The following is a 14,241-nucleotide window of genomic DNA, read 5'->3' on the forward strand; positions in this document are numbered from 1 at the left end:
GTTCTGTGTGAGGATATCTTTTGTTCTTCCTTCAGGGTTGCATGGCTGTGATTTATTTTTAGAAAGTCAGTCATGCCATTCTAAGTGATGCACCTTTATACCCATTTGCTTTTTGCTTCGTCGCTTGTTGATTTTGTCAAATATATATATATATATAAATAAGTTTTTTAATGCTACATAAATAAATTTGTAAAAAATAAAAGGATGAAATAATATATTTTTTGAAAATATTTTCTTAAAAAATAGGAAAATTTTAAAATATATATATATCTTAATTTTAAAAAAACAAAAGACAAAGGGGCATAAAATAATATTGTCGGAGGGGTTGTTTTGAAAAAAGTTTTTTTATTTTCGGAAAAAAAAAATGAAAACCCTATTGAAGCTCTTTCATCAAGGCTGAAGCGAGAGCCGGCGGACGGGATTTGTATCGCGGTTGCTCTTCCTTCTTCCGGTGAGCTCTCCGGCCTCTGTCACTCTCTCTCTCTACCTCTTTGATTCAATCTGGTTGATTGATTTGCTCGCTGTTGCCATGAATTGGATTGATTTGTATTGTGCTTTGTTGATTTGTATGTTGTTCTCTGATTGCGATCGTCTATCCAAAGCCCAACCTTTGCTCTCTCATGGTTAAAGGAGACGAAGCCTTGGCGATGGAGATTGACAATACTGCCAACGCTGAGCGAATCAATCCTAAGTTCTCCATTAATGGTTGTTCTTCTCTTCCTTTTTGATCTGGAACAGCTTTTTGTGCTTAATTTTGATGTTTTGGTCTTGTTTTTCTTGGATTTCAGTGCTTCAGCTCCTCAAGTCGGCTCAGATGCAGCATGGGCTGCGTCATAGGGACTATGCTCGATATCGGTGAGTGTTCGTTTTGGTTTCCTTGTTTTGGGGTGTTTTTTTAGAATGTGATGTTTTATTATTTTGAAATTGTGTTGCTTTGTGACTGGGTTTGATATGAGTGGATGCGATGGTGTTATGGTGTTCAGGAGGTACTGTACTGCACGATTGAGGAGGCTTTACAAGTCATTGAAGTTCACTCATGGGCGTGGGAAATTTACACGGAGGGCGATAACAGAATCGACTGTCACTGAAGTCAGGCATGCTCTCACACATTCATGGTTTGATTTTAGCTAGTTGATAAGAAGGCATGATGAACACTTTTGGATTATTTTTGTGTTCTTAATTCAAACATATGATTTGATGTAATTCTGCTTGATGCCTTTGTCAAGGATGGAGGATGCCTAGTTTTCTAATCATAGAATGTCAAAAAAAAGGGAGAAGAAGAAAAACCTAGCAAAGCCTAGATTTCCTTTCATGTTTTGGAGTATGTTCTAAAATGAGGCAATTCCATCGACTCTAACATTGCAATTTATTCATCAAGTTTGTCTGGTTTCTCTTACTGTACTGAAAAACCTGGTTGAAGAGAAAACCTAGCCATGGATTGTTTCATTTATGCCTGTTCAGAGTTCAGGGCACAATTGATAGATCCCAACTCTATGATTTCCTTTTTGCATATGGTAGATGGCAAATTCTTGTGGAGCAAAACATAATAATTTACTATTATCTTCCAATTCGATGTCAAACTGTACAATAAGGATAATATCTAATTACATTTCTTCTGCGATGGTGATCCTTCTTGCTCATGGATCACCCAAAGTTGTGTAATTTTTATTGTTGCCATTTTGTAGATCTTCATAAATGATCAAAAGAAAATTAGGTATTGAATTGAGCTGTAGAAACTAGATTTTGTTTCTAATGAAGGAGAGGGCAGTATATTAATCAGGTAGTGGCTATGGGTTTGCAAATCTTCCTTCCATTCTTGAATTGGTTGCTTGATGTTAGATTCCATTAGTTGATTATATTTACTTTTGGTATGTTTGCATGTGTTGGGTTTGTGTGTGTGTGTGTATGTTTTGTTTGGGGTTGGGGGTAGGATTCATGCACACCTTCAACCAGCTGAATATGACCTATGTGAAATATGCTTAAGATTTATTTCATGAGGGCTCATTGTCCATTGCTTTTCTATTCCTATCATGTATTTTCTGGTTAACTAACTTAGAATTGTGATTGCTTAGCGCTTATTCACATGCTTCATTAGAAACTATTGAATAATTATTGTAACAAAAGTACATTATGCTTCCACATGCTTCATCCAGTGATAATTTCAATATTTCACAAAACGTGAAGAGAGTTAATTGCAAGAAAAATGCTCCATACTTTTCTAATAGTGTTATAATCTCAATAATCATATTAACACGAATATCAATTTTCGTTAGTTGAAGATTATTTGACATGCTTCCAACTTCAAATAGGTTTCTCCATGTGGTTCTTTATATGGCAGAAAGAGCTTGGAGCCATGCTATGGAGAAGAGACAATTGCCTGATGGGCCAAATGGACGACAACGTATTTATTTACTTGGTAGGTTGAGGAAAGCAGTAAAGTGGGCTACTCTTTTTGCACAACTGTGTGCTGTAAGGGGTGATTCTAGAACATCTCTTGAAGCTGAGGTACATGGCCTACTTGTTTTGATTTTTTATTTTGGATTAAAGACAGAACTTACTACTGGCTTCAATATCAGTGTTTTAATCAACACCCATAGTTCGGTGCTATTTTTCCAAATGCTCTCTGCCATGATACGAGTTTGCACTATACATCTAACTGAGTAGTCTAATCTTCTTATTCTGTCTTGTACAAATTTTGGACATCTGATAGGATTCTTTGATGGGCACATTTCAATAAAAAGTAACTTGAACTTGCTGCATTTGGATTGCTTATATAAGCCTTATGAAACATCTTATTATTCATTCAAATCTTTACCTTTTATCACATGAAAATAAATCTGTAGTTTCAAATTTTGATGAGAGTCTTATTATTTCTTCTCAAGGGCCATTAATCAGAAATTGCTTTTACTGCTTTATGATTGACTTTTTTGTCATTGTTGCTTCTTTCATAGCTTTCTGAAAATATATCTTCTCCTGTTTTAAGTATGAATCATGAGTGTTTTCAAGCTTGAACATATTTACAAGCTGTGCTGACTTTCCCATAGTGTGGCTTTCTATCTTTTTTTTTTAATGTCTTAAATATGAACTTAAATGCTGTGTGGATTTTCCCCATAAATGGGGCTATCAATTTTTCTCATGGCTCTTTGTATTAGGTTAGTTCCTTTCTAAGACAATTCTAAGAAATAAAAGCGTCACTTATTAGGAGTTCAACATGCCTTGGATCCAAATCATTAGTTGTAGAGAATCAGATAAGATCATGTTCTTATGCCGGGGCCCTTCAGATTTTGGGCTTTTCACACTGTTAGCAGAAATGACTGGAGATTTTCTGTATTTTATATGCATGAGTTATTTCTTTTTTTATTTTTAAAGAAACAAGTGCTCAACTGAACTGTTAGAGGTGAATTGATGTGAATAGGACATATAGAACAGTTCATCTCATTCTCGCTTCTGTTTTCATTTCACAGTTGATATTTATTCAATTTTAACTTTTCAAGTATTCTTTCGGTGTCTCATATTTTTATTCTATATTTCAATAGCTTTTATCTTTGATTGGCCATCAAATTTATTGCGTACTCTTAACTTTGTCTCTTTTGAACTTCTTCTGCAGTAGAAAATTGCTCTTTAATGTGCGGAATTATTTTCCATTTGCAGGCATATGCATCTTATATGAAGGGTACTTTATTGTTTGAGCAAGATAAGAATTGGGAAACTGCTCTAGTGAACTTCAAGAATGCTAGGTATATTTTTCCTATAAAAAAGATACTACCATCTTTAGTATTGCTTGGAGATGTTGATGCCTTTCTTTTAATTCCTGGCATCAATGGTAAGCTTGGCAGGTTGTTAATCTGTGCATTTGTGCAATGTGGAAGCTATAGTTTTTGTTTTTATATGTTTGGGTGTGCTTTAGAAAGTAATAGAATCTGTTGGTCAACTTTTAAGATTTTGGTAAAATTCATTGATCTCAATAATTATCCTTTTTAAGCAAGCGAAATTTAATATTTTAAAACATGTTAATAAATTTAATTATTTTGCATAGCTGAAGGCTTAAAGCATATTTTAACTTTTCTTAAGTTAAGTCAAGCTTTAGAACGTAATAGAATCTGTTGTTTGACTTTTAAGATTTTGGTAAAATTCATTGCTCTCAATAATTATCCTTTTTAACTAAGTGAAATTCAATATTTTAAAACATGTTAATAAATTTAATTATTTTGCATAGCTGAAGGCTTAAAGCATGACTTAACTTTTCTTATCATGGAAACATGATACTGTAGCATTTAAAGTTATTTTATTTCTGAAAGTTCCTGTTACTCTTTGTAGCTTTTATTCTTTGTATATGTCTTCTGTTAAGTTTCTGTTTAACAAAATGAAAATTCTTGTTGGTTTTGTATGCTTAAATTTGTCTTCATATTCTTGTTTTCATTTGCTTTTGATGTCTACCTTTATTTGGTGGCACATGGTTTTGTGTCCCTGGACACTGGGGTATCACCGCTAGCTATTGTATACTTTTTCTCCACAGTTGAAGTTAACAAATGTTAACATTGTAGGGCTGTCTATGAAGAACTTGGGAAATATGGCAGTATAGAGAATCAAATCTTGTGCCGTGAGCGAGTTGAAGAACTTGAGCCAAGCATAAGGTATTGCCTGCACAAAGTCGGAAAATCAAGCATACAAACTTCTGAATTTTTAGGTATTGGAGAAATGGACGGGCCTGCATTAGACCTTTTCAGAGCTAAATTAGAGGTAAGTTTTGCTCTCATGATTTAACATTTCCCTCTTCTTAAACTAAAAGTATCTAACTGTCATGGAAGGCATGTTTTTTCTTTTAGTTATGGTGGATTGCATTGTGGACCTTTTCAAATCTCATAAATGATTATTTCTTTTCTTAAACAGTTCATAAATCAACCTATGATGAAAATATTGACAAATGTATCTAATTATTTTTGCTTTTTTGTTCTATTTAATAGCTTAAGTTTTCTAGTTCTCTTTGTTTGTTTGTTTGGTAGAATCAATGAAATCTCCTTGGCAAATTGACCTACTGACTCTGGGCAACTTATTCCCATAGGATGGTCTAGATGTTGCTTCTTTGTTGGTTTATTGATAGGTTGAGGATGACCTTGCAATGGGTGAAATTTATATTTGGCTCATGCCTCACTTATGATGGTATGCTTTAATTGTTTATTGCACATCTTCTTACCAAATTTTTGTTATCGTGCATCATCAATCACTCAAAACCTTTCCAAATGTTTGATTTATTGATGTTGGACTTATCAAATTATTGGTATCATCAAGTTGGTTATGAAATTGATGATCTGCTGTGATGTGATTCGCGTGTGACTAATAATTATGGGTATCACGGATTTTGACAGCTAGAGATCTAACCTTCTGCAGAAAAGAAATATAATATCATCAGTTGTCACATTGAGATTATTTATGCCGGGGCTACATTGGCCTTTTAATTTTAACCCTATGTTAAAAATAACTATTGTCTAATGTCTAGTCTTAGCCATCCAATTTATTGCAGTCACACATGAATCACATGTCTACTTAATAAGAATTAAACTGGATTAAAATAACTAATTGACTAATAAAAAAATATGATGATTCTGCATTAATCTTCCCTGGTTGGTGAGCTTGACTTCATCGAAAAAGTTTTTGCCAGTAAACGTGTTTGGATCAATATTCTTTAATTCATCTTCTGCCATCCACGTGCTTTTCCAACTGTTTTCCCAACCAGTTAATAAAAAATCTGTCATATCTGTTGTCAAACCTTGAATTTACTTATTTGGCCTCTATATATCTTCAATAATATCTGGCTGCACTTTGGTAACTGACGAACTTGGTCTGCATGAACTATCCTTTCTACCAATCCACCTTGAACTGCTGTGATTATGGTTCCAACATTATGAAAAGGATTTTCATCATATTCATCATCAATCTCATTCTCCAAGCCACCATCTATGTCCGAACGATCGTGGGCACCTCTTGAAATCTCTGCATTGGTTCCTGTCAGTGTAGGGGCTGCATGGCTTGTGACAGATCTTTAATTATATGCCACATTTCAACCAATTCTGTTTGCAGGGCGTGGATGCCTTTTCGAAGATCTTCACCACATGCAACCTTGCTTAGAGGTTAAACCTAATATAATCTTAGGATCTTTTTGCTCTAGTACCAGATTGAAGTGCTAGATAGAGGAGGAATACAATAGTTGTGGCCAAGAAAGATGCTAAGATGAAGTAAAGTTGAAGCAGGAACGAAGTTAAAGGATTTTGGTTGTTAGAGATCTAATTAACTGTAGAAAAGAAATATAATTTTCATCTTTCATTAACTCTTAAAGACTATTCATGCCAGGGCTACATCAACCCTAATCTCATCCCTGTGTTGTAAATAACTTTATCTAATCTTAGCCTTCCTATTTTTTAGTCACATATAATCGCGTTTCTACTAAATAAGAATTAAACTGAATTAAAATAACTAATTGACTAATTTAACAAATACGATGTTCTGACATCATGTTGTGAGTGATTTTGTGTCAATGATAAAGATATAACAGTTAGTCAGTTTTGTGCTACAGATGGGTGTTATTTAGTGTAATTTTTCCTGAACCTAATTATTATGGTCTGGTGTGAATTTGACCATTTAACCTCTAATTTTACTCACCTTCAACAAAGAACTGTGTGCTTGGATTAATATTTTATGGGCGAGGTTATAGATATCTCATGACTATAAAGACCAATATTCCTCCTCTAATCGCTGTATTATCTGAGCTGTATTATAGTAGCAATGGCAGATCCCTCTGATAATCTTGCTTAGCAAAAACAAAGGCAGGATCTCTACCCTTGAAATAAACATTCTTAATAATAGAAGGATAACTAATCATAACTGAAAATTCCCCCTTAAGATGGTGCTGCTTCTATTTTGTGGTTGCAGGCACTATATGGCCACATTATGCTTTGCATATGATTAGAACACCAGAAAGCTGCAACTTGTATTGAAGCATTTAAAATATGCAATTACATGCACAGGTTAATAATCTGTTCATTGCATCTTGTGCACTATTCTTCCAAAATGGCTTGTGCTCTTTTTTTCTTTTCCATGCATTGCCACTGGACTCTTGATTACCCATTCTTTACCCTTGATGCTATCATAGAACATGGATTATTGGGTTTTTGTTCCCATTAATTCACAAAATGGACATTGATGGAGACAAGGGCGTCAAACATACAGCATAATGTTCTAAGATGTGTTGGTTACAATGATTTTTTCAGCATATCTCACAATCTACAATCTTGAATTCATGTAACTAAAACTCCCCATTCATCCAATAAAAATGCCTGCCTTTAATTTTTGCCAAAGTATCCTACTCAAGGTAAGAAATTGTATTTGAACAGTGCCATGCTTGATCTTATAAAATCTAATCCTTTAGTGTATTCTTTAAATTTAAATATAAAGTATGCTCATAAATTTGGCAGTCCCTTATGCCTTCTTTGCCATGCAACACCTTTTCTTTGAACTCAAGTTCCTCCAAATATGGAACCCAAAACATTTGCACTTTTACCCCAATAACTTCCTGAGGGCCTTATTGATGTTTGGTATTATTTGTTACCAATTCAGTGCTGATTTCGTTTTGACTTCACCCATAATTTTACTAAATTAATGGACCAGATTCAATGTGGTGCCCATTATGCCAAAATCTCTGTCGAAGAAACAAAATAAACTCGACTAGGATAGTAAAATGAATTCCGAGTATGATTTCTATTTTATTTGTTTATTTATTATTTGGTTGCCTATACCCACTGGTCCTAATTGTGGATCACTTTCCTTTTAAGCCTTGAGCTCTCGAGTTGACTCCATTTTTTTGTTGGTATCATTCTTCAAGTACTTATGCACAATCACTTTTCATTTTGGAGGCTTGAGATGACTTTTTTTGTTGGTATCATTCTTCAAGTACTTATGCACAATCCCTTTTCATTTTGGAGGCTTTTGCTCTTATTCTCTATATTACTGACATCTAGCGTCTTTATGAAATAGGTTGATTGTGCCAAATGGAAAGAATGATATCATGATTAAGAAAATCTTCAAGAGAACTGTACACATTTGCGTAGGGGCTCCTTGATCATTTAATCGCTATTCATTTGCCTATATATTCCTTTGTCTTATTGATGGGGTTTTATGTTGTTTTACATCTCATCACAGGCTTCTCCTTCATCCTTAGTTTGCAACTTCAGTTGCTTGTATTTCTGTTTCATTGATATTTTTTTTTAGTATCAATTCCACTAGTAGTACTTCAATTTTCTTCCCTACCATGATTGTGGTTAAACTCCCCATTATACTTTAACTTTGTATGCTGTCTTTTCCTCTTACAAGTTATAGCTTTGTATTTGTTATCGTTTTACAACTATAATTACCGCTATTGTACATATGATCATCAGCTCCACATCATTCCTGTTCTTTTTGTGAGTGCTTTTCCATCTTCAATTTTGAATGCATTAAAAGGCTTCCTTTTATTGTTGCATCATTTTGAGTGACATCGAATGAAGTATAATTTCTTGCTTTGTGTTAAATGATGCTTCAACTTTATAATCGCTACACTAACCCATGAAACTTGCAGTCTTGTATCAAACCTTTTTCCTTCTCTTCTGCGACTATTACATATGTCCAAGCTAGATGAAACATCTTTTGATCATGTCTTTAGAAGATGAAAAACATCATGATAATTGGATCCCATGACACAATATAATAACATAAATAAATGGGCATAATAAAACATGAATTATTAATTTTGGGCTGTGGTTCTGTAGAAATTCAGATAAATGAAAAGTCAAAAAAAGTGGCAGTATAAGAAAGAAGGATCAAGGAGTGTCGTGAAGAAGGGTAATTACATTGAAGAAGAGAGTTATGGTGGAAATACAAATGCAGCAACTAAGGCAAATAAGTGGCTCTAAGAAGTCAAAAAAAGTGTAAGTATAAGAAAAAAGGAGCAAGAAGCATGATGTAAAAATGAAGGAAAATTCAAGAGAGAAAGCAGCCCTCAGGATTTCTATGTTTCCTTTCTCTTGTCTCCTTTTATGTTCACTTTCTAATGATTCACTAAACATGACTTGCTTGTCTTGATCAGGTCATGTATGTAATTTACATGATTTTGAATGAATGATAGAAGCTGACTCCTTTTACTTCTACATAGATGGGGATGCACTGATTGTATCTAATATGGATAGACCTGTTTCCAAAAGGTGAGATGACCATGTCACAACATCACCAAATAATCTCTTCTCCATGAAAAATACAGCCTGAAGATTGCAACTTTTGCTCAAAGAAATGCCGAGTCTAATAATCTATGCCCCTTTTCCATATATCTCACTTCTTTATCTTTTGTACTTGTCAGCTAATTGTCCTGATATATATAGCCTATCTTATTTGGCTCCACTAAAAGTAATAATTTACCTTGATGAGTTAATTAACAAACCTTTATCAGGTAAGTTTATCTGTTATTGGCTTTTGCACGTGATGTTTTTGTGCTATAAATAAATGTGACGCGTTCTTTCCCTTATTATTTTTCTCCAATGTGATGCTGCTGAACTCACTTGATGGCTATATTTTTTGTCATGATATCAATATTTGTTTTAATGTTCTCCAATAATTCTGATATTTAGACTGTTATGGCTGAGGAAAGATCACAACAAGCAGCTTCAATGACAGAGTTCTGTTGGCATGGCCATAGATTTCCTATCAGTAACTCTAAGACTCGGGTTTTCATTCTCAAAGGTATGCTTTTGGTACTTTGCTTTTCTACCTGTTTTACCTCCAAAAAAAGCAAAAATTAGTCTTTTCCCTGAGAATTTTTTTCCCCTCTGGGACAGGTTTTGTCATAACAGTCTATGACCAACATCTATTTTTCCAAACATGTTTTGTGTGCTTGTCTTATTTCTTTCTGCATGTTAAACGTATACATTTTTTGGTTCTATTTGTTTTGTAAGTTAAGTACCCATAGATGCATGCAGTGATGCTGTGCTAGCAAATTATATTTGATGTGCACCTCATGTTTCCTATTACTGGTTTTCTGTTGCTGCATGCAAACATTAGTTTGTGGTTTTAACATGCTATCAAACTGTCTTCTGTAAACTCCAGTTTGCGGTGGACCATTGTTCAGTTTGTTGAAATGTTCATTTTGTATAAATCTTTACCTTGAGAAATTTCATCAGCTCAGGAGCTGGAGAAAGACCTTAATGGTCCAGTAGTAGGCTCACTTTCTGCTGAGAAGCGGCTAGGCATATTTGATAAAATATTTTCTGCGTACCATGATGCGAGAAGTTGTATCCGCAATGATTTGGTATGTTATTGTACCATTTATTTGCTGTTGCTTCTTTACTTTGTTGACATGTTTTATTTAGGAGCAAATTGTTTTGGTATTCATGGTCGGTTGAAGTGTGTTGAAGACGTTAGCTGATGGTTTTGACCTTTTGCTAATTATGTTGACGCATCCTGACAATAAATCTGAATTTTAGGCTGCTGCAGGAAATGCGGAAAATGTAAAAGATGACTTGAATGGCCTTGATAAAGCGGTTAGTGCTGTCTTAGGACAGCGCACGATAGAACGCAACCAATTGTTGGTTTCCATTGCTAAAAGTAAATTCACCAAGAATCGAGATGACAAGGGTGAAAAGATCACAAAACCGGAAGAGCTTGTTCGCTTGTATGATCTTTTAATACAGGTATTATGTGACCTGAAATTTGCAAATTAGTTATTTAAAATAGTTTTTGTATATACGTATTCATTGATCTGTGGATCCTATTTCCTTTTTGTGAGTATATTTTTTTATCTTGCAGAATTCAACTGATTTATCTGATTTAGTCAGTTCTGGGAGGGATAGAAAACCAGAAGAGGTTGCTTTTGTTGAAGAGCTATCCCTTAAGATTTTGGTGTTTCGAGCTGAAAGGTCTGTGATACAACCTTTATTCTTTAATGGTTGCCTGTTAGTTTGTGGTAATATATATTTCAATTTATACGCTTGAGTTTCAATCTGATTCTTGATGAACCCAGTTAAATATTTTCTTGCATTTGATGCAAGTGTCTAGATTGTTTGCAAGAAGATATGAGTGGTTATTAGCGTGTAACTTCTTATTACAATGTAGACTGGAGATCGCCACGAGGCTTATGTGCTGTAGCAATGTGGTTGTGTGTTCATACTATGGATCAGCCTGTCTCTTCTATGCATTGGTTGCTCCAAACTATGTTCTTGCCATTTGATGGTTGTGGGAATGTTAACTCTGTCTTCTAAATTAATGAGGCAGATTGCTTAGATGTCTATTAATTTAATGAGGCAGATTGCTCAGACTGTGACTTGTAAATCTTCAGTTTGGGAGATACAAAAAGAATTTGCTTGGGAAGCATAGTAACTTTGAGGATTTTAGCATTCAGATTTAAAGAGTTGTAATTTGTTCTGTGTGCTTTTGCCCCAGATGTATAAAGCTAGTTGTTTATGTTTTATTTGATTTGCAACCTGTTTTCTTGCTCACTCTGTTCTCATTGATTGGCTGTGATCTAGAAGATATGGCTAGTTTCGTCATCCCTGGTGAATTATTCTTGATAACTTCTAACTGATTTTTTTCATATTGTGATGCAGGTGTTTCTATTTGGCTAAATCATACAGTTCAGCTGGTAAAAGAGCTGAAGCTTATGTACTTTTTTGCCATGCTCGCTCCCTTGCTGATACTGCAATTCAAAAATTACAATTGGCTAATAATGCTGATGAGGTATTTATGATCTTTTATGCCTTTCTAGTACATATATCTTATTTTCAGCTATGTTGCAGGTCTGGGGCAGAAATTCTTTTTATTATGTACCTTTCATCTTTTCTGTCTTCTGTGACCTGTACTTTTTATGCTTTGTAATTTGTCCAGAAACTTGCAAATTACCTAAGGTTTTAGGAAATCAATGAATATTTGTAAGTTATAATCTGACAATAATTTTTCTAGTGTATAAATTACTTTTTCTTTTTTCGCTATAATGAAAATAACAATGATAAATAAGAACTTATTGGTTTCATTTGGTATACCATATTTAGCGTAGATCAGTCCACCCGCTAAAATCTGTCTATTTTTTGCTCAATTGTTGGTCCCAGTGGAGAACTTGTAATCTGATGTTTATGGGAGGGCTAACTCAATCTTCTAACTTAATGAGGCAGATTGTTTAGAGGTGCGTTGAAATTTGTCAGTATGAGAGATGCAAAACCAATTGCTCAAGAAGAGGCAAAAAGTAGGAAAGATGGCTTTTTGCCTCAGTTTGAAATGGGCACAAAAATAGGAAATATGGGTTTAAAAATCAAATCAGGGAATTATCTTAACTGAAACATTGTATGGAGAAGGAAAAACTGTAAGGTCAAGCATTAAGTTTGCATACTGACGTTGTAGGCCATTTGTTTCTTAACCTTTTGAATTATCAAGCTGTTAGAGTGTGGGTGTAATGGAATTTGAAATAACTTAATGGAGAAGGAAAATATATTTGATTTAAGCCCTGATCATGCAATTGGTACAATGTTTGTGCCATTTTTCCAACAGGCATTGGTTAAAGATTTGAAAGCTTTATCCTACAACTGCCGATCAAATAGCTGTATAGAGCATGCAACAGGGATTATGGAGGAGGAGAAGATTCCAGAACGACTTTCAAAGGGTGTCTCCACCATATCATTGACTGGACAACAAAAGAAGGTATAATGGCAGCAGATTCGTAATTACTTGCAAAAATACTTTGAATAGATGCAGTTATTGTAAACGTTTGGATGACTTGCATGTGCATGCATTTAGAAATGTAACATAATGTTTCTTATTCACATTCTGCAGGAAGAGAAGTTCCTTGTGGATTTGCTTGATGTATACGAATCTGCAATTAGCGAGGCCAACTCAAAAGCACCGCCTCACATTGAACGCTTCCCTCCGCCTTTCCAGTCAGTACCCTGCAATCCAATCATTTTGGACAATGTCTTCAGTTCAATTGAGTTCCCATCTCTCGAAAACAGAATGAAGAAAGACAAGAAAGGATTATTTGGCAGGCTATGGAGATAAGTACTTTTTTGAACATTTGAGGGCTAAAGAGTTAGATCTTAAACAGAACTCTTGTGCAGTCAAGTGCATGCTACCAATTGAGGATAAAAAAAATATTTGAAGAGACTTGTTTTCAATGCCCTAACTTGTTTTTCCATTTTTTTTTTCCCTTCAGCAGAGAAACATTTTTAGATTGTCTGTGAAATTAACAGTTAGGCCTGAACTTGGGGTGATCATGTGGTGTTATATTATTAAAGAGGAGACAGATATTTGTTGACAGATATCTGGACTTGAAGAAGATTGTGTTCATCTTTGTTGTTATCCTCAGGCGTTGATGCTTCAAGTGTCCCTTTATATACGTTTGCGTTAACTAGTAATTTCAGTTTATTTTCATTTACCTGATAAAATTAGGCATAAGAGTACTTTTGGTTGCTAGAGTGCATCTTAATATATACTTTGATTTTAAAAGTAAAAAATATTTGTTTTTAATTTTTAACAGCAAAAGATATATTTTAATAGAAATAAGTGGTTTCTTTCAAAATTCAAGAATGCTTTGAATTTATCCTCCCTAATTTGTGAAAGATAAGTTGTCAGGGTGATCATTTGTTGTAGAATCTATGATTTGTCTCTCTTAAAATAAAAACAAGGTCGGATATAATAAGTATTGTATTACTGTAATGCACACAAGTGGAGGGGAGAGCGGACCCCAAAAGACCGGCCTAGTAGGGAAAGTTGCCCTCCACTTATATGCACCTGATAGGGTCCATCCATGGCTCGATGTGGGAGTCAAAAGGGTTAGTTCATTTATGTCATTACATTCTCACCGATCGAGACAACTGGCGCTCCGTCGGTCCAGGTTAATCTAGGGCGCGACCAGCGATACTTCACTCGGACCCGGTAGTGCAGCCCGGCCCTGGTCGAGAACCTACGTGGCGGTCGCCGATCAAACCTCGACGAGTCGTGCCCCACATCGACTACGCAAAGGCACGATGTAATGCACACAAGTGGAGGGAGGCGGACTCCAAAGACCCGAGCTTAGTAGGGAAGGTTGCCCCACTTATATGCGCATAGATGGGTCATCTCATAGCCGATGTAGGACTAAAGGGGTTAATTCACTTACAATCATTACAATTACTCAATTTATCTACAAATGGATTTATTATCATCAGTCAAGCTATCTTCGAGTCTAGGTATAAAATAGAA

General features: G+C 34.9%; 1 protein-coding gene across 1 annotated transcript; it reads left to right on the top strand.

Annotated features, from left to right (window-relative positions):
* The first annotated feature begins 332 nt into the window (after positions 1–332).
* Positions 333–13,347, top strand: LOC120268796 (signal recognition particle subunit SRP68). The gene is made up of 14 exons (XM_039276062.1): positions 333–451; positions 603–705; positions 789–855; positions 984–1,094; positions 2,310–2,505; positions 3,652–3,737; positions 4,545–4,740; positions 9,651–9,762; positions 10,200–10,327; positions 10,503–10,709; positions 10,825–10,934; positions 11,622–11,751; positions 12,556–12,705; positions 12,838–13,347. Exons 2-14 carry the CDS (start codon positions 621–623, stop codon positions 13,057–13,059), a joined length of 1,800 nt encoding a protein of 599 aa, XP_039131996.1. The 5' UTR covers positions 333–451; positions 603–620; the 3' UTR covers positions 13,060–13,347.
* The last annotated feature ends 894 nt before the right edge of the window (positions 13,348–14,241 follow it).

This window comes from Dioscorea cayenensis, chromosome 9 (assembly GCF_009730915.1).
Source record: "Dioscorea cayenensis subsp. rotundata cultivar TDr96_F1 chromosome 9, TDr96_F1_v2_PseudoChromosome.rev07_lg8_w22 25.fasta, whole genome shotgun sequence".
In the NCBI taxonomy this organism is placed as follows: Eukaryota; Viridiplantae; Streptophyta; class Magnoliopsida; order Dioscoreales; family Dioscoreaceae; genus Dioscorea; species Dioscorea cayenensis.